The 23,663-nt window shown below is 45.7% G+C and overlaps 1 protein-coding gene across 2 annotated transcripts in view; it reads right to left on the reverse strand.

The window, feature by feature from the left end:
- The window catches only part of selenbp1 (selenium binding protein 1), a 98,572-nt gene that overhangs the window by 33,568 nt on the left and 41,341 nt on the right, over positions 1–23,663 (reverse strand). For both annotated transcript variants that reach the window (XM_034173741.1, XM_034173740.1), the window contains exons 3-4: positions 9,441–9,553; positions 3,121–3,306 (exon numbers count right to left, since the gene is read on the reverse strand). In XM_034173741.1, the coding sequence (XP_034029632.1) occupies positions 3,121–3,306; positions 9,441–9,553 (299 nt within the window). The remainder of the gene's footprint in view (positions 1–3,120; positions 3,307–9,440; positions 9,554–23,663) is intronic.

Consider the following 23,663-nt stretch of genomic DNA (forward strand, 5'->3'; position numbering starts at 1 on the left):
GTTTGGATCTATGTCATGGTTTGTCCCCTGTCTGGATCTACGTCATGGTTTGTCCCCTGTCTGGGCCTATGTCATGTCTGCCTCCTGTCGGGACCTATGTCACAGTTTGTCCCCTGTCTGGACCTATGTCATGGTTTGTCCCCTGTCTGGGCCTACGTCATGTCTGCCTCCTGTCGGGACCTATGTCTTGGCTTGTCCCCTGTCTGGACCTACAGTTGTGTTTAGAATAATAGTAGTGCTATGTGACTAAAAAGATTAATCCAGGTTTTGAGTCTATTTCTTATTGTTACATGGGAAACAAGGTACCAGTAGATTCAGTAGATTCTCACAAATCCAACAAGACCAAGCATTCATGATATGCACACTCTTAAGGCTATGAAATTGGCCTATTAGTAAAAAAAAAGTAGAAAAGGGGGTGTTCACAATAATAGTAGCATCTGCTGTTGATGCTACAAACTCAAAACTATTATGTTCAAACTGCTTTTTTATCAATCCTGTGAATCACTAAACTAGTATTTAGTTGTATAACCACAGTTTTTCATGATTTCTTCACATCTGCGAGGCATTAATTTTGTTGGTTTGGAACCAAGATTTTGCTGGTTTACTAGTGTGCTTGGGGTCATTGTCTTGTTGAAACACCCATTTCATGGGCATGTCCTCTTCAGCATAAGGCAACATGACCACTTCAAGTATTTTGACATATCCAAACTGATCCATGATACCTGTATGCGATATATAGGCCCAACACCATAGTAGGAGAAACATGCCCATATCATGATGCTTGCACCACCATGCTTCACTGTCTTCACTGTGAACTGTGGCTCGAATTCAGAGTTTGGGGGTCGTCTCACAAACTGTCTGCGGCTCTTGGACCCAAAAAGAACAATTTTACTCTCATCAGTCCACAAAATATTCCTCCATTTCTCTTTAGGCCAGTTGATGTGTTCTTTGGCAAATTGTAACCTCTTCTGCACATGTCTTTTATTTAACAGAGGGACTTTGTGGGGGATTCTCGCACATAAATTAGCTTCACACAGGCATCTTCTAACTGTCACAGTACTTACAGGTAACTCCAGACTGTCTTTGATCATCCTGGAGCTGATCAATGGGTGAGCCTTTGCCATTCTGGTTATTCTTCTATCCATTTTGATGGTTGTTTTCCATTTTCTTCCACGCGTCTCTGTTTTTTTTGTCCATTTTAAAGCATTGGAGATCATTGTAGATGAACAGCCTATAATGTTTTGCACCTGCGTATAAGTTTTCCTGTCTCCAATCAACTTTTTAATCAAACTACACTGTTCTTCTGAACAATGTCTTGAACGTCCCATTTTCCTCAGGCTTTCAAAGAGAAAAGCATGTTCAACAGGTGCTGGCTTCATCCTTAAATAGGGGACACCTGATTCACACCCGTTTGTTCCACAAAATTGACGAACTCACTGACTGAATGTCACACTACTATTATTGTGAACACCCCCTTTTATATTTTTTTACTAATAGCCCAATTTCGTAGCCTTAAGAGTGTGCATATCATGAATGCTTGGTCTTGTTGGATTTGTGAGAATCTACTGAATCTACTGGTACCTTGTTTCCCATGTAACAATAAGAAATATACCCAAAACCTGGATTATTGTTTTTAGTCACATAGCACTACTATTATTCTGAACACTACTGTATGTCATGGTTTGTCCCCTGTCTGGACCTATGTCATGGTTTGTCCCATCTATGGACCTATGTCATGATTTGCCGTGGTCCTATGTCATGATTTGTCCCCTATCTGGACCTATGTCATGGTTTGCCCTGGTCCTATGTCATGGTTTGTCCCCTGTCTGGACCCATGTCATGGTTTGTCCCCTGTTTGGACCCATGTCATGGTTTGTCCCCTGTCTGGACTCATGTCATGGTCTGTCCCCTGTCTGGACCCATGTCATGGTTTGTCCCCTGTCTGTGTTTGCTTTCCTGCTTGTTGATCTACTGTTTGTCCCCAGTCTTTGACTTCCTGTTTATTATCCTGTTGTCCCTGGCTGAATCATGTGTTTGTTGTGCTTTTGCCACCTGGTGAGTTCCGTTCGAGCTGATCTCTTTTCAGTTTTATCATTTATTTCCGAATGGGATTCTTTGATCTTTTGATGTTGGTATTTTTTGTGGCCCTTGGTTTTTATTCGTCTTTGTTTTAAGTATTTTATTTTTATCACTGTGGGTTTTGTCCGTGTGTGCATAATGTCTGCGGTTGCCATGACAACATCAGGGCAGAAAGATAAGAGTCTGTGACTTTGAAGGTTGGAGCAGAGATAGAGAAATACAGAAGAAAAGAGAGGAGGAGATGCGAACGCCCTTGCTGGTGTCCCAAGTCCCGACACTGTCTGTGAAGACATCAATGGAAGTTGAGAGACGCAGCTCTTGGACATCATCAAGCATGTAAGATTTCTGCAGACATGCAATTTCCTCTTTTTAAAAATTTTCCTAAAAAAGATCTGATCACACGGCTCTGCGGCTTCTCCATGAATGACAGCCTTCACGGTCTTCAGCAGCCAGCACGCCGCACGTCAATATCTCACTGATCTGACCTCTGATGTGTCCAAAAGCCACATTGACACGTTAACAGTTAAATCAGTCCTCCACATTTTTCCACAGTGTGAATCGCAGATAAATTGCAAAGATTGATAAACTGTCATTTTGTATCATAGCGACCTGATTCCAGTCGGGAAAATATCACAGTCTGTTCAGAATAAATGTCGCGGTGTCGCAGCAGATTTGTTGTTCCGAGGTTGTTTACAAATCTTTGGTCCTGGTCCATAACTTTTTATTAAAAAGCCTAACCCATCAATTCCCCAAAACAACATTTATTATTTTAAGTTGGAATATTATTAATTCATTTATTGTCCCAACCAACCCTTCAAACTGTCCACAGAGGACATCCGCGGGTGATGTCCACAGAGGACATCCACAGGGGATAGGGGACGTCCACAGAGGATGTCCATAGGGGACATCCACAGAAGATGTCTTTCTTCTAACCTTTAATGGAATGACGTAAGACTGAAAGGAACTTGTGATGCTTTGTGCTTGCGGTTGTTTGTGAGACACGTAGGTCCAGATCCTGGGACAGACATGTGGAGGTCGCACCTTGTGGAGTCGCGGCGCGCGGGGATCTGTCCCGACATCGACCACGTAGATGCGTGAGGAGATGAGCGACGGCAGGATGAGCCGGTTCCGCTTCTTGGTGGCGTCACCGAAGCAACTGCTGCAGGCGTTCCAGCCCGAGTGGTGCAGCTCATCCCGAAGGTTTGGCATCGGCAGCCGGTGGATGACCTGCCAAGGCAAAGGTCAAAGGTTACAACCAACTTCAGTCTTCCAGCTGTTGAACAGTTAATGGACAAATCGATCTAGGTTATTGATCCTTTTCACAGATAAAATCAGTAAAATGAAGCTGAGAGATTTAAAAAGATGTTCATGTTTGAAATAAAGTTAAAACATTTCACTGAGATGAAATTTCAACGACAAACTAAAGTGAAAAAAGCAGCAGATGAAAGCGGTTTGTTTGTTTAGTTTATGTTATTATTATTATTATTAAATGTGTGCTGTGCAAACCCATTGAACCCTCTCGCAGCAGCTGCCGGCCAAATTCCAGGTGAGATGCAACGAACATCTAACACCCCTCGCATGGCAGTAACCCTAACCCTAACCCATGGCCATTCACACAATTAACATGACAACAGTCAGCAGACGATCACTGTCGAGCTGGATGTGAAATCTTGTTTTTATGTTTTATTTATTCCATATAAGCGGCGCGATGTGGTTCCACAGGTACCAGCTGTTTTTTTTATTCCCCTTAGTTTAGTTCCCCTCCGGCAGATCCCGAGCAGCCGGGAAAGCAGGCCGACTGGGTGACTGTGAGGAGGAAGCGTAGTTCTAAACAGAAGACCCGTGTACACCGCCAACCAGTTCACATTTCTAACCGTTTTTCTCCACTCGGCGACACACCCGCCGAGGAACAAACTCTGGTTATTGGCGACTCTGTTTTGAGAAATGTGAAGTTAGCGACACCAGCAACCATAGTCAGTTGTCTTCCGGGGGCCAGAGCAGGCGACACTGAAGGAAATTTGAAACTGCTGGCTAAGGCTAATTGTAAATTTGGTAAGATTGTAATTCACGTCGGCAGTAATGACACCTGGTTACGCCAATCGGAGGTCACTAAAATTAACATTGAATCGTGTGTAACTTTGCAAAAACAATGTCGGACTCTGTCGTTTTCTCTGGGCCCCTCCCCAATCGGACCGGGAGTGACATGTTTAGCCGCATGTTATCCCTGAATTGCTGGCTGTCTGAGTGGTGTCCAAAAAATGAGGTGGGCTTCATAGATAATTGGCAAAGCTTCTGGGGAAAACCTGGTCTTGTTAGGAGAGACGGCATCCATCCCACTTTGGATGGAGCAGCTCTCATTTCTAGAAATCTGGCCAATTTTCTTAAATCCTCCAAACCGTGACTATCCAGGGTTGGGACCAGGAAGCAGAGTTGTAGTCTTACACACCTCTCTGCAGCTTCTCTCCCCCTGCCATCCCCTCATTACCCCATCCCTGTAGAGACGGTGCCTGCTCCCAGACCACCAATAACCAGCAAAAATCTATTTAAGCATAAAAATTCAAAAAGAAAAAATAATATAGCACCTTCAACTGCACCACAGACTAAAACAGTTAAATGTGGTCTATTAAACATTAGGTCTCTCTCTTCTAAGTCCCTGTTAGTAAATGATATAATAATTGATCAACATATTGATTTATTCTGCCTTACAGAAACCTGGTTACAGCAGGATGAATATGTTAGTTTAAATGAGTCAACACCCCCGAGTCACACTAACTGTCAGAATGCTCGTAGCACGGGCCGAGGAGGAGGATTAGCAGCAATCTTCCATTCCATCTTATTAATTAATCAAAAATCCAGACAGAGCTTTAATTCATTTGAAAGCTTGACTCTTAGTGTTGTCCATCCAAATTGGAAGTCCCAAAACCCAGTTTTATTTGTTATTATCTATCGTCCACCTGGTCGTTACTGTGAGTTTCTCTGTGAATTTTCAGACCTTTTGTCTGACTTAGTGCTTAGCTCAGATAAGATAATTATAGTGGGCGATTTTAACATCCACACAGATGCTGAGAATGACAGCCTCAACACTGCATTTAATCTGTTGTTAGACTCGATTGGCTTTGCTCAAAATGTAAATGAGTCCACCCACCACTTTAGTCATACCTTAGATCTTGTTCTGACTTATGGTATGGAAATTGAAGACTTAACAGTATTCCCTGAAAACTCCCTTCAGTCTGATCATTTTTTAATAACATTTACATTTACTATGATGGACTACCCAGCAGTGGGGAATAAGTTTCATTACAGTAGAAGTCTTTCAGAAAGCACTGTAACTAGGTTTAAGGATATGATTCCTTCTTTATGTTCTCCAATGCCATATACCAACACAGGGCAGAGTAGCTACCTAAACTCTGTGAGTGAGATAGATTATCTCGTCAATAGTTTTATATCCTCTTTGAGGACAACTTTGGATGCTGTAGCTCCTCTGAAAAAGATAACCTTAAATCAGAAGTGCCTGACTCCGTGGTATAACTCACAAACTCGCAGCTTAAAAGCAGATAACCCGTAAGTTGGAGAGGAAATGGCGTCTTACTAATTTAGAAGATCTTCACTTAGCCTGGAAAAAGAGTCTGTTGCTCTATAAAAAGCCCTCCGTAAAGCTAGGACATCTTACTACTCATCACTAATTGAAGAAAATAAGAACAACCCCAGTTTTCTTTTCAGCACTGTAGCCAGGCTGACAAAGAGTCAGAGCTCTATTGAGCCGAGTATTCCTTTTACTTTAACTAGTAATGGCTTCATGACTTTCTTTGCTAATAAAATTTTAACTATTAGAGAAAAAATTACTCATAACCATCCCAAAGACATATCTGTTGGGAAAGTGTAAGTACACGGACCCACAACAGGGGGCGCAAATGAACGGACAATGGAATAGATCAAATAACAACACTTTACTGTTGTGAATGTGCACAACAAATACAACCGATTACAACAATGGACAAAAATCAATTCACAAAGGTGTCGTGTGGGCAGGCTCGAAGATAGGAGACGCCTCTCCAAAGTAGAACCGGAACCACACGGTTTCCTCCGCCACCAGACCCCGGGAATACTGGAGCCGCCAAGTCCCGAACTCCCAGGTGGCCACTGCCTCCGCGTGTCGGACCTGGTACTGCTGGCGAGGAATAAAGAACAATTAAATGAGGGCGCGTTTGCACCCAGGAATCCGAACGGTAGGAAAGCTACCTCCACCTCTCGTTGGAAAAGTAATCTTCAGAACAATGCACAAATCCAAAAGGATACAATCCGTCAGCTGAGATACGTTACCTTCTAGGTAGAAACGATATCTCGGCAAAGAGGTGGAGATGACGTTCTGCTGTTATACCGATGCTGTTATACAGCTGTCATAGGTGATGAATGTCAGCTGTCACCCCGGCTGCTCCTGTGAGGCGGCAGCGCTCTCTGGTGCCTGGAGCCCGCACTCCAGGCAGGGTGCCCTCTGGTGGTGGTGGGCCAGCAGTACCTCCTCTTCAGCGGCCCACACAACAATATCGTTCTCTTTGGCTGCTTTCAGTGATGCCGGTATTTGGTTAGACTCTTTCTCTCCGACTGTTCTGCCGCTGTAGCTAATTATAGGCCAATCTCCAACCTTCCTTTTCTCTCAAAAATTCTTGAAAGGGTAGTTGTAAAACAGCTAACTGATCATCTGCAGAGGAATGGTCTATTTGAAGAGTTTCAGTCAGGGTTTAGAATTCATCATAGTACAGAAACAGCATTAGTGAAGGTTACAAATGATCTTCTTATGGCCTCAGACAGTGGACTCATCTCTGTACTTGTTCTGTTAGACCTTAGTGCTGCTTTTGATACTGTTGACCATAAAATTTTATTACAGAGATTAGAGCATGCTATAGGTATTAAAGGCATTGCGCTGCAGTGGTTTGAATCATATTTATCTAATAGATTACAATTTGTTCATGTAAATGGGGAATCTTCTTCACAGACTAAGGTTAATTATGGAGTTCCACAAGGTTCTGTGCTAGGACCAATTTTATTCACTTTATACATGCTTCCCTTAGGCAGTATTATTAGACAGCATTGCTTAAATTTTCACTGTTACGCAGATGATACCCAGCTTTATCTATCCATGAAGCCAGAGGACACACACCAATTAGCTAAACTGCAGGATTGTCTTACAGACATAAAGACATGGATGACCTCTAATTTCCTGCTTTTAAACTCAGATAAAACTGAAGTTATTGTACTTGGCCCCACAAATCTTAGAAACATGGTGTCTAACCAGATCCTTACTCTGGATGGCATTACCCTGACCTCTAGTAATACTGTGAGAAATCTTGGAGTCATTTTTGATCAGGATATGTCATTCAATGCGCATATTAAACAAATATGTAGGACTGCTTTTTTGCATTTACGCAATATCTCAAAAATTAGAAAGGTCTTGTCTCAGAGTGACGCTGAAAAACTAATTCATGCATTTATTTCCTCTAGGCTGGACTATTGTAATTCATTATTATCAGGTTGTCCTAAAAGTTCCCTGAAAAGCCTTCAGTTAATTCAAAATGCTGCAGCTAGAGTACTGACAGGGACTAGAAGGAGAGAGCATATTTCACCCATATTGGCCTCTCTTCATTGGCTTCCTGTTAATTCTAGAATAGAATTTAAAATTCTTCTTCTTACTTATAAGGTTTTGAATAATCAGGTCCCATCTTATCTTAGGGACCTCATAGTACCATATCACCCCAATAGAGCGTTTCGCTCTCAGACTGCAGGCTTACTTGTAGTTCCTAGGGTTTGTAAGAGTAGAATGGGAGGCAGAGCCTTCAGCTTTCAGGCTCCTCTCCTGTGGAACCAGCTCCCAATTCAGATCAGGGAGACAGACACCCTCTCTACTTTTAAGATTAGGCTTAAAACTTTCCTTTTTGCTAAAGCTTATAGTTAGGGCTGGATCAGGTGACCCTGAACCATCCCTTAGTTATGCTGCTATAGACTTAGACTGCTGGGGGGTTCCCATGATGCACTGTTTCTTTCTCTTTTTGCTCTGTATGCACCACTCTGCATTTAATCATTAGTGATCGATCTCTGCTCCCCTCCACAGCATGTCTTTTTCCTGGTTCTCTCCCTCAGCCCCAACCAGTCCCAGCAAAAGACTGCCCCTCCCTGAGCCTGGTTCTGCTAGAGGTTCCTTCCTGTTAAAAGGGAGTTTTTCCTTCCCACTGTCGCCAAGTGCTTGCTCACAGGGGGTTGTTTTGACCGTTGGGGTTTTTCCGTAATTATTGTATGGCTTTGCCTTACAATATAAAGCGCCTTGGGGCAACTGTTTGTTGTGATTTGGCGCTATATAAATAAAATTGATTTGATTTGATTCCACATAGGCGGCGCAACGTGGTTCCACAGGTACCGGCTGGTTTTTATGTTTATTCCACATATGCGGCGCGACGTGGTTCCACAGGTACCGGCTGGTTTTTATGTTTTATTTATTCCACATAAGCGGCGCGATGTGGTTCCACAGGTACCAGTTGTTTTTTTTTTTTCCACATAAGCGGTGTGATGTGGTTCCACAGGTACCAGCTGTTTTTTTTTTCCACATAAGCGGTGTGATGTGGTTCCACAGGTACCAGCTGTTTTTTTTTTTCCACATAAGCGGTGTGATGTGGTTCCACAGGTACCAGCTGTTTTTTTTTTTCCACATAAGCTGTGTGATGTGGTTCCACAGGTACCAGCTGTTTTGTTTTTTCTTCACATAAGCGGTGCAATGTGGTTCCACATGTACCAGCTGTTTTTTTTTTCCCACATAAGCGGCACGATGTGGTTCCACGGGTACGGGCTGGTTTTTATGTTTTATTTTTTCAACATAAGCGGTACGATGTGGTTCCACAGGTACCAGCTGTTTTTTTTTTCCCCACATAAGTGGTGCGATGTGGTTCCACAGGTACCGGCTGGTTTTTATGGGGGTTTTTTTTTCCCCCACATAAACGGTGCGATGTGGTTCCACAGGTACCAGCTGTTTTTTATTCCACATAAGCGGTGTGATGTGGTACACCTCACACTGTGTTCCTGCTCGAAAGACACCATCACGTGCATGAACCCCGGCACCGTGCACACCTGCCCGTCAGCACGATGTTTCGTAGTGCGGTAATTCGAACTGTTTCGTGCTGTTTCACCGTATTCGACCATACTTCGCACTATGTGTGAAGGGGCCTTTAACTACCTCTTTGGAAAAACAAATATGAGGCTCAAAAACACCTCAGCCTCATTATCCAACCAGTGACAGCCTCACTTTAAAGGGGTGTCAGTTGCAGGTGGAAGAAAAAGAAGAAAAATAAAGTGGCGGTGTGAGAGGGGGCATTTACCTGGCAGAACGTGGAGGATTCTGGGTCGACGTCGACGGTGGCAAGGTAATCGGGCTTCATGGTCTCCGTGTTGCGGTAGATGCAGGGCAGATAGAGGATTTCCTCCCGAGGACCTTCACCCAGCAAAACGGAACTGTATGAGTGCCCCCTACAGGCTACAGGGGCCATTACAACCACGTTGTTAACACTTTTAGATAATTTACAAACTATGAAACTCCGCCTCCATGACTCGTGACTTTGTGTTCGAAGATTTCATCAAACTGACTTTCATGCTCGCTGTACGCTGGAACAACGCTAATTAGCCAAGTAAATGATGTCATAAGGCAGGGTTTCCAGCATTTGATGGAAACAAAATTCCCAGATTTTTCCCTGACTTTTCCCTGATGGAAGTTAAAAATTCCAGGATCATAATTTTGACCTATTTCCTGCTTTAGACATCTTCAATAAACAGCAGTTGTTCTCACTTTCAGTGCTTTGTTTTATTGCCCATCCATCCATTTTCTTCCGCTTTATCCGGAGTCGGGTCGCGGGGGCAGCAGCTCAAGCAAAGCCGCCCAGACCTCCCGATCCACACACACATCCCCCAGCTCCTCCGGGGGAACCCCAAGGCGATGCCAAGCCAGCCGAGAGATGTAGTCCCTCCAGCGTGTCCTGGGTCTTCCCCGGGGCCTCCTCCCAATGGGACGTGCCCGGAACACCTCTCCAGCGAGGCGTCCAGGGGGCATCCGGAAAAGATGCCCGAGCCACCTCAACTGACTCCTTTCGACGTGGAGGAGCAGCGGCTCGACTCCGAGCTCCACCCGAGTGACCGAGCTCCTCACCCTATCTCTAAGGGCGCGCCCAGCCACCCTGTGGAGGAAATTAATCTCGGCCGCTTGTACTCGCAATCTCGTTCTTTCGGTCAAGAGCCAAATCTCATGACCATAGGTGAGGATCGGAACGTAGATCGATCGGTAAATCGAGAGCTTTGCCCCCCTACTCAGCTCTCTCTTCACCACGACGGTCTGATACAGCGACCGCATCACTGTAGATGCTGCACCGATCCGTCTATCGATCTCACGCTCCATATGTCCCTCACTCGTGAACAAGACCCCGAGATACTTAAACTCCTCCACTTGAGGCAAGGACACTCCACCGACCTGAAGAGGGCAAAGCACCTTTTTCCGGTTGAGAACCATGGCCTCGGATTTGGAGGTACTGATTTTCATCCCGGACGCTTCACACTCGGCTGCAAACTGCCCCAGTGCACGCTCAAGGTCCTGATTTGACGAATTTATTTTATTATTTGTTATGTATATCCTAATCATTTTAGCTACGTTCTGTCGAGCTAACGCCACCTACAGTCGACATCATCTCTTAAAAACTGGACTTCGTGTGAGAGGAGTATCTCATTCATACAACAACCTAGTACACATAAGAAGGGACCCCGGCTCTCTGTGATCACCATCCCAACGAGAAGGAAGCGGAGGCGGCGCAGGGAGCACAAGCACAAGCGGGGATGCAGGGCCGGCGGGCGAGCCAGGCTATGTACGCGGCCACACAAACCACCGCTTTCCAGCCTTTCCCTCGCCAATGTAATAATAATAATAATACTACATTCCATTTATAGGAGTCTTTCAAAAAACTCAAGGACACCATTACAATGCAGAAATAAGCAGATATAAAAGCAGAACAAGAAACAAATTAGAATTAAAAACTTAAAAGGACATTTATCAGTTAAAATAAATATGACAATTTAAAACAAGACTAAAGTTATGCAGTGGATGAGTCCTGGTCCTCATGGTGAACAGGTTTTCACCATGTAAGATCCCTCTCTAATAAAAAGGACGAAGCTTCGGATAACTTCAGACTGCTGTGTCCTAGTCTTCACAGAAACCTGGCTACACTCATCCATCCCGGCCACAGCTATCAAGTTAGCATGCTATTCAACGCAGCACCTTGACAGGACCAGTGACTCCGGTAACAAGGAGAAACTAAAGCTGTGCAAACATCTAAACTGTGGAGCCATGAGGCTGTGGAGGATCTTCAGGCATGTTTGGAAACCACAGACTGGGATGTTTTCAAGACTGCCACCAAAAGTCTGGATGAGTACACAGATATTGTGACCTCATACGTACATCATCAGATTCTGTGAGGACTGCTGCATACCATCATGCACCATGGTGAGGTAAACTCAGACAGTTGAACATGCAGGAGGAGGACAAGGTCAGGTTTAAAGAGTCAAAGTACAGGTTTGGGAAGGTGGTCAGGGAAGCTAAACAGCTGTACGCTGAGAAACTTCAACATCAGTTCTCAGCCAATGACTCACCTTCTGTCTGGAAAGGACTCCGACAGATCACCAACTAAAAACCAAACCTTCCCCACGCTGTAAAGGACCCTTGTCTGGCAAGCCAGCTGAATGAGATTTACTGCATATTTGAAAGACAATGGGACAGTCCTACTACCATCCCCCACGGAGATCATCAGCTCCAACCCACCAGCACCTCCTCCCCCGCCCCAACTGGGGTGTGGTCCGTCATACAACTGCTCACAGTAAGGTCCCCCACCTCCCATCCCCGCACCCACCATGCTTCTCTCCATTCATGAGAATGATGTCAACAAGCTCTTCAAGAAACAGGACCCATGCAAAGCAGCTGGACCTGATTCTGTCTCCCCGTCTATGTTGGCGAACTGTGCAGACCAACTGTCCCTGGTGTTCACAGACATCTTCAACACCTTACTGGAGACATACCAGGTGCCAGCATGCTTCAAGGCCTCACCATCATCCCCATCCCTAAATAACAAAAAACTCCAGGACTTAATGACTACAGACCCATCGCTCTGACCTCTGTGGTGATGAAGACCTTCAAGCGCCTTGTACTCACACAACTCCAGGCCATCTCTGACCGCCACCTGGATCCCCTGCAGTTCAACAGGTCAGTTGATGATGCTGTCAACACAGGTTGTACACCAGGATTCTGTTTGTGGACTTCAGCTCAGGGACTCCCGGCCCTGCTACAGGAGAAGCTCTCTCAGCTTGGTGTGCCTGACTCCACCTGCATCACTGACTTCCTGTCCAACAGAGGGCAGTATGTAAAGCTGGGAGGGCATGTCTCCAACGCATGCTCCATCAGTACCGGATCCCCCCCAAGGCTGCATTCTTTCTCCTCTGCTCTTCTCCCTGTACACCAACAGCTGCACCTCCAGTCCATCATCATCTCGAGAACACTGAACATAGTTTTGTCTATTTTACTCTTTTACTTCTTACAGAATTTTTTTTCTTTTCTTTTCTTATTGTTTATGCACCAATAGTACAAGATCAAATTCCTTGTATGTGAGAACTTAAGGCCCGGTTACACGGCATACAACGATCCCTGAACGAAGGGAAAAAAGTAAAAAAGTCACAAATCATTGAGAAAAGGTGGACAAATGAGCTTTTGACTTTTTCCATCAACTAATAACCTGCAAATCAAGAGCGCAAAAGGAGTGAAAGAGGAACAAAACGAAACCGAAGTTAATGCTGATCTCGACGCTTGGAGCAACTGCTGGAGCAGTGGGTGTCTGCATCCTGCTCTGCTTTCCAGGACTCGGCACTGGGACAGAGCTTTGTAGTGCCTGAGTCCTGGACAAACTGCAAACAGAAATGCTCAATCTGACCCACTGTGGAGATCTGTGCGCACATCGGTGGATCCACCTGCTCTGGTTCCTCATCCAGAACAAAAGCAAGGATCATCTCCTTCATCATCAGAATCCTCACCGTCTGGTTCAGACTGATGACACGCTGCGCACTCCGTCTTACTCCAATTTAAAAAGAAAAAAAGACAGACAACTGAAATGCTTGCTCAACACATAATCGCATCGTTGCATTTGTAGATTTGCTTGCAGCTGCATATGTTTGCTTTTAATGAATGTGTAGTGTCGTGTATAGCCCTTGCCCCATTCAACTCTTTTTCAGTTCACTCCTGCTGGCTGTGTAGAACACATGGCTGCGCTTCAAAAACAGTAAGATGAGGTTTTTACAGCTGGATAACTGCCACGTATGTAGCCATCGCTGCTATTTTCTGCCTCTGTGGAAGTGCGTTCCATTCTCAAAATGGTTCATGGAAAGCAAACGGCACTCACATTTCCCGACGTGCAGCGAGACACACTGCTGTCTCGTCACAGCTCATAACATCAGTTCACAAAGTTCAGAGTCTGTTGTGCCCCTCCCAAAAAAGGTAAATATGCCATTTAAACTCAGATACGTAAACGCCAAGCTTCTTATTTGGCCATGAAAGAGTGTGAGAGAGAGAGAGAAAGAGAGAGAGAGCATGCACTGTCTCTCTGTCCTAACAGTATGATGGCACAACGTGTTTGTTTCATTGTCTGGGGAGAACCCTGAGACAAGAGAGGTACCACCACCAAAACCCAGTGAAAAAACTAACAGTACATCCAAGACAAAGCATTCAAGATAAACCCCACAGACCCAATCACGACAAAAGGACTCATCCCACCCTGGACACTCTCTGTTTCAGCTGTTGCCATCAGGCAGATGGTACAGGACAATTAAAACAAGAACAAACAGTTTCTACCCAACTGCTGTTAGAGCTCTGAATGCCACTGGAACCAAACAGCCAGGTCACGACACACTTGGAATAAGGGGAATATCTATAAATGTGCAATATCCACTGCCACCGAAATATACACAGTTTGTTACATACTTTTCTTTTCATATACACACACACACACATACACACACACACACACATACACACACACACACATACACACACACACACATACACACACACACACTACACACACACACATACACACACATACATACACACATATATATATATACACGAGGGCTGTCCGTAAAGTATAGGTCCTTTTTATTTTTTCAAAAACTATATGGATTTCATTCATATGTTTTTACGTCAGACATGCTTGAACCCTCGTGCGCATGCGTGAGTTTTTCCACGCCTGTCGGTGACGTCATTCGCCTGTGAGCACTTCTTGTGGGAGGAGTCGTCCAGCCCCTCGTCGGAATTCCTTTGTCTGAGAAGTTGCTGAGAGACTGGCGCTTTGTTTGATCAAAATTTTTTCTAAAGCTGTGAGACACATCGAAGTGGACACGGTTCGAAAAATTAAGCTGGTCTTCAGTGAAAATTTTAACAGCTGATGAGAGATTTTGAGGTGATTCTGTCGCTTTAAGGACTTTTCACGGTGCGAGACGTCACGCTGCGCTCTCAGCCGCCGTCGTCAGCCTGTTCAAGCTTAAAACCTCCACATTTCAGGCTCTATTGATCCAGGACGTCGTGAGAGAACAGAAGTTTCAGAAGAAGTCGGTTTCAGCATTTTATCCGGATATTCCACTGTTAAAGGAGATTTTTTTAATTAAAGACGTGCGGGCGGACTGCAGCGTCGGCTCGCAGCCGCCGCGACGCTCCGCCACAGGAAAAACACCTCTGTTGGAAGCCTTGAGGACAAGTTGGAACATCTCCAGCTGATAAACAATTTCTCATATACTCACTCCACTGAAAGCCATCAAAAGCCAACTGGATTTTAACAAATGGTTATCAACACGGAGGTGTTTTTCCTGTGCTGCCGCGCCGACCCGTCCGCACGTCTTTCATTAAAAAAATCTCCTTTAACAGTGGAATATCCGGATAAAATGCTGAAACCGACTTCTTCTGAAACTTCTCTGTTCTCTCACGACGTCCTGGATCAATAGAGCCTGAAATGTGGAGGTTTTAAGCTTGAAACAGGCTGACGACGCTGCCTGAGAGCGCTGCGCGACGTCTCGCACCGTGAAAAGCCCTTACCGACTTCTTCTGAAACTTCTCTGTTCTCTCACGACGTCCTGGATCAATAGAGCCTGAAATGTGGAGGTTTTAAGCTTGAAACAGGCTGACGACGCTGCCTGAGAGCGCTGCGCGACGTCTCGCACCGTGAAAAGTCCTTAAAGTGACAGAATCACCTCAAAATCTCTCATCAGCTGTTAAAATTTTCACTGAAAACCAGCTGAATTTTTCGAACCATGTCCACTTCGATGTGTCTCACAGGTTTAGAAAAAATTTTGATCAAACAAAGCGCCAGTCTCTCAGCAACTTCTCAGACAAAGGAATTCCGACGAGGGGCTGGACGACTCCTCCCACAAGGAGTGCTCACAGGCGAATGACGTCACCGACAGGCGTGGAAAAACTCACGCATGCGCACGAGGGCGCAAGCATGTCTGACGTATAAACATATGAATGAAATCCATATAGTTTTTGAAAAAAATAAAAAGGACCTATACTTTACGGACAGCCCTCGTATATCTTGCTACATACTTACATATACTTTTTTTTTAACTTAATTTGTGCTCTGTTTACACCTTTTCCATTTTGTTAAATTTTAGGTTTATTTTATTTTCTTCTCCAGAGCTTATAGGTCTGCGTGTGGTTTACACAGGTTAATATTTACACTGAAAGGCTGCACTTTACCTTTCACTTTACATTGTTACAATGACAAATAAAGAATCTGTGTCTGACATAAACATGTATCATTTTAAACCATTTTTAAACTACCTTCTCCCCTCATAGTCATCATTTCCTCAAAGTTTTATTTATTTTGAATTTTTATTTTTGCAACAATAACTGGAACATTTTGTCAACAGTATTACGTTGAAAATTGTTGTCTGCTTTTGGAAAATATTCCACAGAGACGGCTCTCACTAAAGTGGTGAATGATCTTCTGCTTGCACTGGATTCAGACACCACTATGGTTCTGTTGCTGTTAGATCTCAGTGCTGCATTTGATACTGTGGATCATCATATTCTACTCGATAGGCTGGAAAATAACTAGCGTGGTTGACGTCATACTTGACAAGTTGTTCTCACTGTTTTTGTACAATAACACTATCTCTAACCTTAGTGACATGAAAGGTCCGTCTTAAACCCCCTGCTTTTTTTCCCTTTATATAGCACCCCTTGGACAAAGATTGCGGCATTTTTGGAACACCTTTCACTGCTATGCTGATGATACTCAGTTATACATACCGATAACTGCTTGTAATCTCATTCACATAAAATCCTTAGAAGACTGTCTTGCATCAGTGAGAAGCTGGATGTCTAGCAACTTCCTACTTTAAAATCTGATAAGACTGAAATGATGGTTCTTGGTCCATTGAGATATCTATATTAATTTGACCAGTTAACGTTGAGCCTAAGCTTGTGTGTGTTACATCACACTGACAAAGTGAGGAACCTTTGGATAATTTTTTATCCTACTGTCAGGAATTGGACTTTGTGTGGGTTGTGTCTGGTTTGCTTTTGTATCTGTCTGTCTCTTGCACTGCCTTTCTGCTTAGGTTTTCTCTGTCCTGCTCTTTCTTGTCCCTCTCTTTCTCTTGGTTCTTCATGGTGGGCGTTTCCCTCTGTTCTGGCCACAGCCTGGTTCTTGATTTGCTGCTCATCACCTGGGTGCTTTATAAGCCTCACTGTGTGCCTGTATTCCTCGCCTAATCGATGTGCCTTATGCCTCTTTCTAGCTCTGTTTCTCATGTTTCTTGCCTTGCCTTGACTGCCTCGTCGTGTTTTTGACAACCTGCCTGTGTACCTTGACCACACCCTTGCCTGATGATTGTGTTACTATTGCTCTTTTTGGACTGCCTTTCTGTGTACCGACCCCTGCTTTCGCATCAAGTAAACGCCATAATTCTACAGAGCTGTTTGTCTGCGTCTTGCAATTGTGTCCTGCCTGCTCTGCCAGTAGAACCTGTAGATCAGGCGGGTGGACGCAATGATGGACGCAGCAGATGTGGACCCTGATGCTTTTCAGCTGGTGGAATGCCACCACACCCGGCAGCTTGCTCAGCAAGAGGACCAGCTTGCCACCCTGAGTTATGGAATCAGTAAGTTAGCCAAACGTCAAGACTCTTTCATGGCCTCTGTGAGCTCACAGATAGAGCAACTCCTGAACACTCTGAAACATCAGGCCTTGACCAGCATGGTTCCTGCTGCTATGCCACTTCCGGGACCATTGACTGCCGCACCGGCTTCCATCCCCGCCCCTGCGGTTTGTAACCAACTTTCTCGGCCTGAGCGTTTTCCGGAAGGTCTGGGGACGTCCAACCTTTCATCACACAGTGCGAGCTGCACTATGAACTTATGTCTTCAATGTTTCCGTCCAAACCGGCAAAGATAGCATTTATGATCTCTCACCTTTCCGGCCGGGCAGCTACATGGGCAACAGCCGAGTGGAGCCACGATGCGCCATCTTGCTCCTCCCTTGCGGCATTCACCAACTCCTTGGAGCAGGTTTTCCAGCATGCCTCTCCTGGCCGCGAGGCGGCACGTTCATTGATGAGGTTAAGGCAAGGAAATCGTCGAGTGGCCGATTACGCCACTGACTTTCACATTCTGGCCGCAAAGAGTGAGTGGAGTCCCGCGGCGCTCCAAGAAGTCTTCTTCCGTGGTCTGAGTGACGTCATTCAAGATCAACTAGTGGCGGTGGATCTGCCTGAAAATCTCGATCTAATTGCACTGGCTATCCGGACTGATTGCCGCCTGTCCGACCATCCGCGCTGGGATACCCATCATCCATCTCCCCGGCACGTCTTTTCATCAGACCGCTCCACCTCCGGTCACTCGGGAAGCTCTGCCTCTACTGGTGCGGCCGAGGAGTCCATGCAAGTGGGGAGAGCTCGCCTTTCTACCGAGGAATGCGAGCGACGCCATGCGGAAGGACTGTGTTATTACTGTGGACAATCTGGTCATGTTATTACTGTCTGTCCTGTGAGGGGTGCGCCAGTGCGGCCGGAACCGGTATTACGTGTGAGTCAAAACTAAATTATTCTTGTTTCCCAGAATATATTATCAGCTAAATTCACATCTGAGTTTATCACATTGACCTGCCCTGTGTTCATTGATTCTGGACCCAACACTAACTTTATGTTGTCCTCTCTCGCCAGGTCCCTCTGCCATAAATTATATTGGCCTTCATTCCCCCTGGTGGTTCCTTCTGTGGATGGCAGAGATTTGGGCCAAATTGCATTTCGCACTCAGTCGGTTCGCATGAACATTTCTGATAATCATTCAGAACTAATCAGTTTCCATATTTTTGATGACTCACTCCGTAATTCTGGGGCACCCCTGGTTACAATATCACAAACCCAGTCTTGATTGGTCCCTGGGTAGGATAGAGTCCTGGGGACCTGCCTGTAACAATTCTTGTCTGAGTAAGCCTGTTGTCAGTTCTAGTGTAAGTAAGTCCCATCTTGTTACCATGATCTCGCAGAAGTCGTCAACATAGCTAAAACTACGTCTCTTCCACCCCACTGTGAATACGATTGCGCCATAGACCTCCTCCCAGGGGCTACATCCCCCCAGGGAAAATTATTTTCACTCCCGGCACCGGAACGCTTTGCCATGAATACTTATATACAGGAGTCTCTTGCGGCTGGCTTAATCCATCCCTCGTCCTCGCCTGCTGTGGCGGGATTTTTCTTTGTGAAAAAGAAAGATAAGACCGTTCATCCCTGTATTGATTATCAGGGCCTCAATGATATCATGATTAAAAACAGATATCCTCTGCCACTTATCTCCTCAGCCTTCGAGTTGTTAGAAGGAGCAAAAGTGTTCGCCAAGCTGGATTTAAGGAACGCGTACCACCTGGTTCTTATTCGTGCAGGGGATGAGTGGAAAACTGCCTTCAATACACCCTCCCCCCATTATGAATATTTAGTAATGGTGTTCGGACTTACTAATGCGCCTGCAGTGTTTCAAAACCTCGTTAATGATGTGCTACTCGCATGCCTCAATAAGTGTGTCTTTGTGTATTTAGATGACATTCTCATATACTCACCTGATCTGGAGACGCACATGCAGCAAGGCCGTGCGGTTCTACAGACCCTGTTACAAAACAGTTTATTTGTTAAAGCAGAAAAATGCGAGTTCCACCACTCCACTCTGTCTTTCTTGGGGTTCGTGATTTCGGATGGGGAGATCCAGATGGACCTGGCCAAGATTACCACGGTTCGAGACTGGAAGGTCCCTACCTGTTGTAAAGATGTCCAGAGGCTCCTTGGTTTTGCTAATTTTTATTGTAAATTTATCTGTAATTTCAGTATCATCGCAGCTCCTCTGCATGATGTAACCTCCTCCCTTCATTCTTTTATTTGGACCCCGGAGTGTAAGAAGGCATTTCGGAACCTAAAATATCGTTTTACAATGGCCACCATGTTGCTCCTTCCTGACCCCGCCCGGCAGTTCGTGGTTGAAGTCGATGCATCAGACATTGGTATCGGGGCGATCCTCTCTCAAACGAAACCTGGTGACAATAAACTTCATCCCTGTGCTTACCTGTCCAAAATATTCATGGCGGCTGAGCAGAATTACAGCATCGGAGATCGCGAACTGCTGGCAGTAAAAATGGCCTTGGAGGAGTGGTGTCACTGGCTGGAGGGGGCACAGTTGCCTTTTTTAGTCTAGACAGACCAGAAAAACTTAGCATACCTTCGTACGGCTAAGCGGTTCAACGCCCGTCAGGCCTGATTGGCCATATTCTTCAATAGGTTCAATCTTGTATTGTCATACCACCCGGGAACTAAAAACAAGAAACCTGACGTGCTGTCCCGTCTTGTGGACACCTCCATTACCACCTCTACTCTGGAAACCATTCTTCCCAAGACCTGCTTCAACTCTGCTCTCATGTGGAATATAGAGGCCAAAATTCAGTCGGTGCAAGGGAACACTCCGATTCCACCCAAATGCCCCGCGGGCAAGTTATTCGTGCCGGTCTCTCTGAAGGGGGGAGGTTATCCGCTGGGGTCGTGATAGCTGCTTTGCTTGTCATCCAGGCATACGACGAACTATGTTCGTGTAAACGCAGAGATTTTGGTGGCCTAATATGTTATCAGATGTAAAGGAGTATGTTAATGCCTGTACTGTTTGTGTCATGCATAAGTCATGTACATGCCCACCTGCGGGCGTGCTTCTGCCTCTGCCTGTTCCGGTTTGGCCATGGAATCTCCATTGATTTCATGACGGGTCTGCTGCCCTCTAGAAGCAACTCAGTAATTATGACTGTTGTAGACCGATTATCTAAAATGGTACATCTTGTGACGCTGCCTAGTCTCCCTTCTGCCCGGGAGACTGCTGAAACCCTATTAACGCATGTCTTTAAATTGCATGGATTGCCTCAAAATATTGTCTCTGACCGGGGTCCTCGGTTCATCTCACAGTTCTGGAGGGAATTCTGCTGTCTTCTTGGGGTCTCATCCAGCCTCACATCAGGTTATCACCCGCAAGCGAACAGTCAAGCCGAACGCCTTAACCAAGAGTTAGAAAAGGGGTTGCGGATCTTGGCCTCTCAGTATCCCGCCTCCTGGTCAACTCAGCTTCCATGGATAGAACTAGCTCACAACAGTTTGCCTACATCAGCCTCTGGTTTCTCCCCATTCCACGTAGTGTTTGGTCATCAACTGCCTCTTTTTCCCACCACAGATTTACGTTCCCCCATTCCGTCTGCCCTGGGACTCATCTTGCAGTGCCGGTGGACGTAGGAGCAGGTCCGGAAAGCTCTGTTGTGGTCTTTGAGGGCCTACAAAACAGCAGCAGATCGTAGATGGCGGCGGCACCCTCCTACGCCCCGGGTCAGCGGGTTTGGCTGTCCACACGGCACCTGTCGCTGCAAGGTATGCTGCAGAAGATGGCTCCCAGGTTCGTTAGTCCATTCCCTGTTACCAAAATCATTAACCTTGTTTCAGTCCGTCTCCGTCTCCTGTGGTCCATGAAAATACACCCGAGATTCCATGTCTGCCAACTGAAGCCCGTCCTGTCCACCCGTTGTGTCCGCCTGATGCCCCTCTGTCCACCTGGTTCGTGTGTGTGTGTGTGTGTGTGTGTGGGGGGGGGGGGGGGGGGGTGTTGTTTTTACTTTGGGGCGCCTCCTAGCTTCCCGGCGGCAGGGTTGCGGGGTTCAGTATTTGGTGGATTGGGAGGGTTATGGAGCCGAGGAGCGGTCCTGGGTTCCCTCCCGTTTTGTCTTGGACATTCGTGCCTTTCATGTTGCTCATCTTATTGCTCCTGGGCCGTCGGGAACCGGCCCTTGGGGGGTGGGGTGGTCGGGTACTGTCAGGAATTGGACTTTGTGTGGGTTGTGTTTGGTTTGCTTTTGTATCTGTCTGTCTCTTGCGCTGCCTTTCTGCTTGGGTTTTCTCTGTCCTGCTCTTTCTTGTCCCTCTCTTTCTCTTGGTTCTTCATGGTGGGCGTTTCCCTCTGTTCTGACCACACCCTGTTTGTGGAAGTTTCCTCACACTTGTTCTTGATTTGCTGCTCATCACCTGGGTGCTTTATAAGCCTCACTGTGTGTGTGTATTCCTCGCCTGATCAATGTGCCTTGTGCCTCTTTCTAGCTGTTTCTCATGTTTCTTACCTTGCCTTGACTGCCTCATCGTGTTTTTGACAACCTGCCTGTGTAACTTCACCACACCCTTGCCTGATGATTGTGTTACTGTTGCTCTTTTTGGACTGCCTTTCTGTGTATCAACCTCTGCTTTACAGTCAGATACTGTAGAGACTCTCAGGTCCAGACTTAAGATGCACTTATTTTCCCTTTTGTATGGCTAGCATACTGGCATAGTATGTTACTATGCTTTTTACTCTTTGAAGAGTAAAAAGACAGAGAGAGAGAGAGAGAGAGAGAGAGAGAGGGGGGGGGGAGAGGAAGGACAGACAGGGGAGACAGAGAGAAACGGGGGGAGAGAGAGACAGAGAGAGAGAGAGAGAGAGAGAGAGAGAGAGAGGGGAGAGGAGGGACAGAGAGTGAGAGAAAGAGAGAGGGAGGAGAGAGGGGGAGAGGAGGGCGAGACAGGGGAGAGGGAGGATTGAGGTGTCTCTCTGCCTTTTTTTTTCAAAACCCTGGTGTTTCTGATCACCGGCGCTGCAGCTGTGTATCAGTCACATGCACCTGGGTTCGATTACCAGTTCTGATCGCGTATGCACAGGCGCTGTGTTCGTGGATCAGACACACACACTTCACCTTTTCTCCAGCTGATTCACTCTAGATGAATGCATTCAGTGTTTGGATGCGTTGTAGCCTATGTACACGCATGCACAGAAGGACTGCCTCGTACATGATTAAGCGACTCAAACGTTCAAAAAAAGAATGAAGCCATTTGCAATCATGTAACCCGGCTGGAAAAAAAGATAAATTTATTTACTTGAAATATTTATTTAATAATTCCCCTTGCACTGACGTGACGTCGCATTTCCACGTCTTAGGGTCACGTGACGTAAGGTGGCTAATCGGTATGGCATATTACCCGGAAGTGATTTGCTGCCGGTAGATGCGAGGGACGAGCCGGAGGGAAGGTTGCTGCAGGAGCTGTCCACCAGGGCGGTACTACATCAAAAGGAGCAGGCAAAGTTTGTTAAACCGCGGAATTGGCCAGGTACAGATGGCGAGCTAAGGAAATGGCCCACTGCTCTCGAGTAAAAAGAGAGCTTGAAGTTTGAAGCCCAAGTCAACCAGAATTCAGCTGCTGACCCTTCCCTGCTCTGGTCGGGCCGGTAGGAGGCTTTGCAGCCGCCTTTTCCTTTTATATATTGTCCCTCTGCAACTCACTGCTCGCGGCTCACATATAAATTCAAATCACTTTTTTGCACTCATGGACTATCTGGACTTTGCTCATTTTTTGGAGCTGTTGAACTGGAAGTGTTGCATACAGTGGACTGCTGTTGCAAGACCCCCTACGGACAATAGAGTTCAAAAGGGCATGAATTGAACTGTTGGGTGAAACCCAGATCTGAATTGTGGAACACTAATTTTTATGGTTCTAATTTTGTTTTCTTGAATGGCCATTCATGTTTGATATTGGCTATTGTCTTTTGTGTTGTTTGTCCTTTCCCTTGAAAAATATATGGTACCAGTATAAAAAAGCAATTCTTGTGTCGGTCTGTCACTCCGCTCCTAGAGACGAATCAGAACTTCTGAATCTGGCCTGTTAATTACTTTACTCTCATAGTACTGGTTACATAACGTGGCGAGCCAAGCCAGGAGCGGAGGAAAAAAACTGAACTATTGTTTTTGGTATTGATATTATAATTGTATTGTTGTGGACAAATGGATATATTTGAGAAGCTTGGCATTAAAATCACTAGTGCAGTTTTGGTATGAGATGCGACAAAAACTAATTTAGATGAGGAGGGAATTGAATTCTTAAAGCAGTATGGTTCTATTTCAAAATGTGAGGTTATTGATAAACCAGAGTCATGGTTT

This window comes from Thalassophryne amazonica, chromosome 7 (assembly GCF_902500255.1).
Source record: "Thalassophryne amazonica chromosome 7, fThaAma1.1, whole genome shotgun sequence".
NCBI lineage: Eukaryota > Metazoa > Chordata > Actinopteri > Batrachoidiformes > Batrachoididae > Thalassophryne > Thalassophryne amazonica.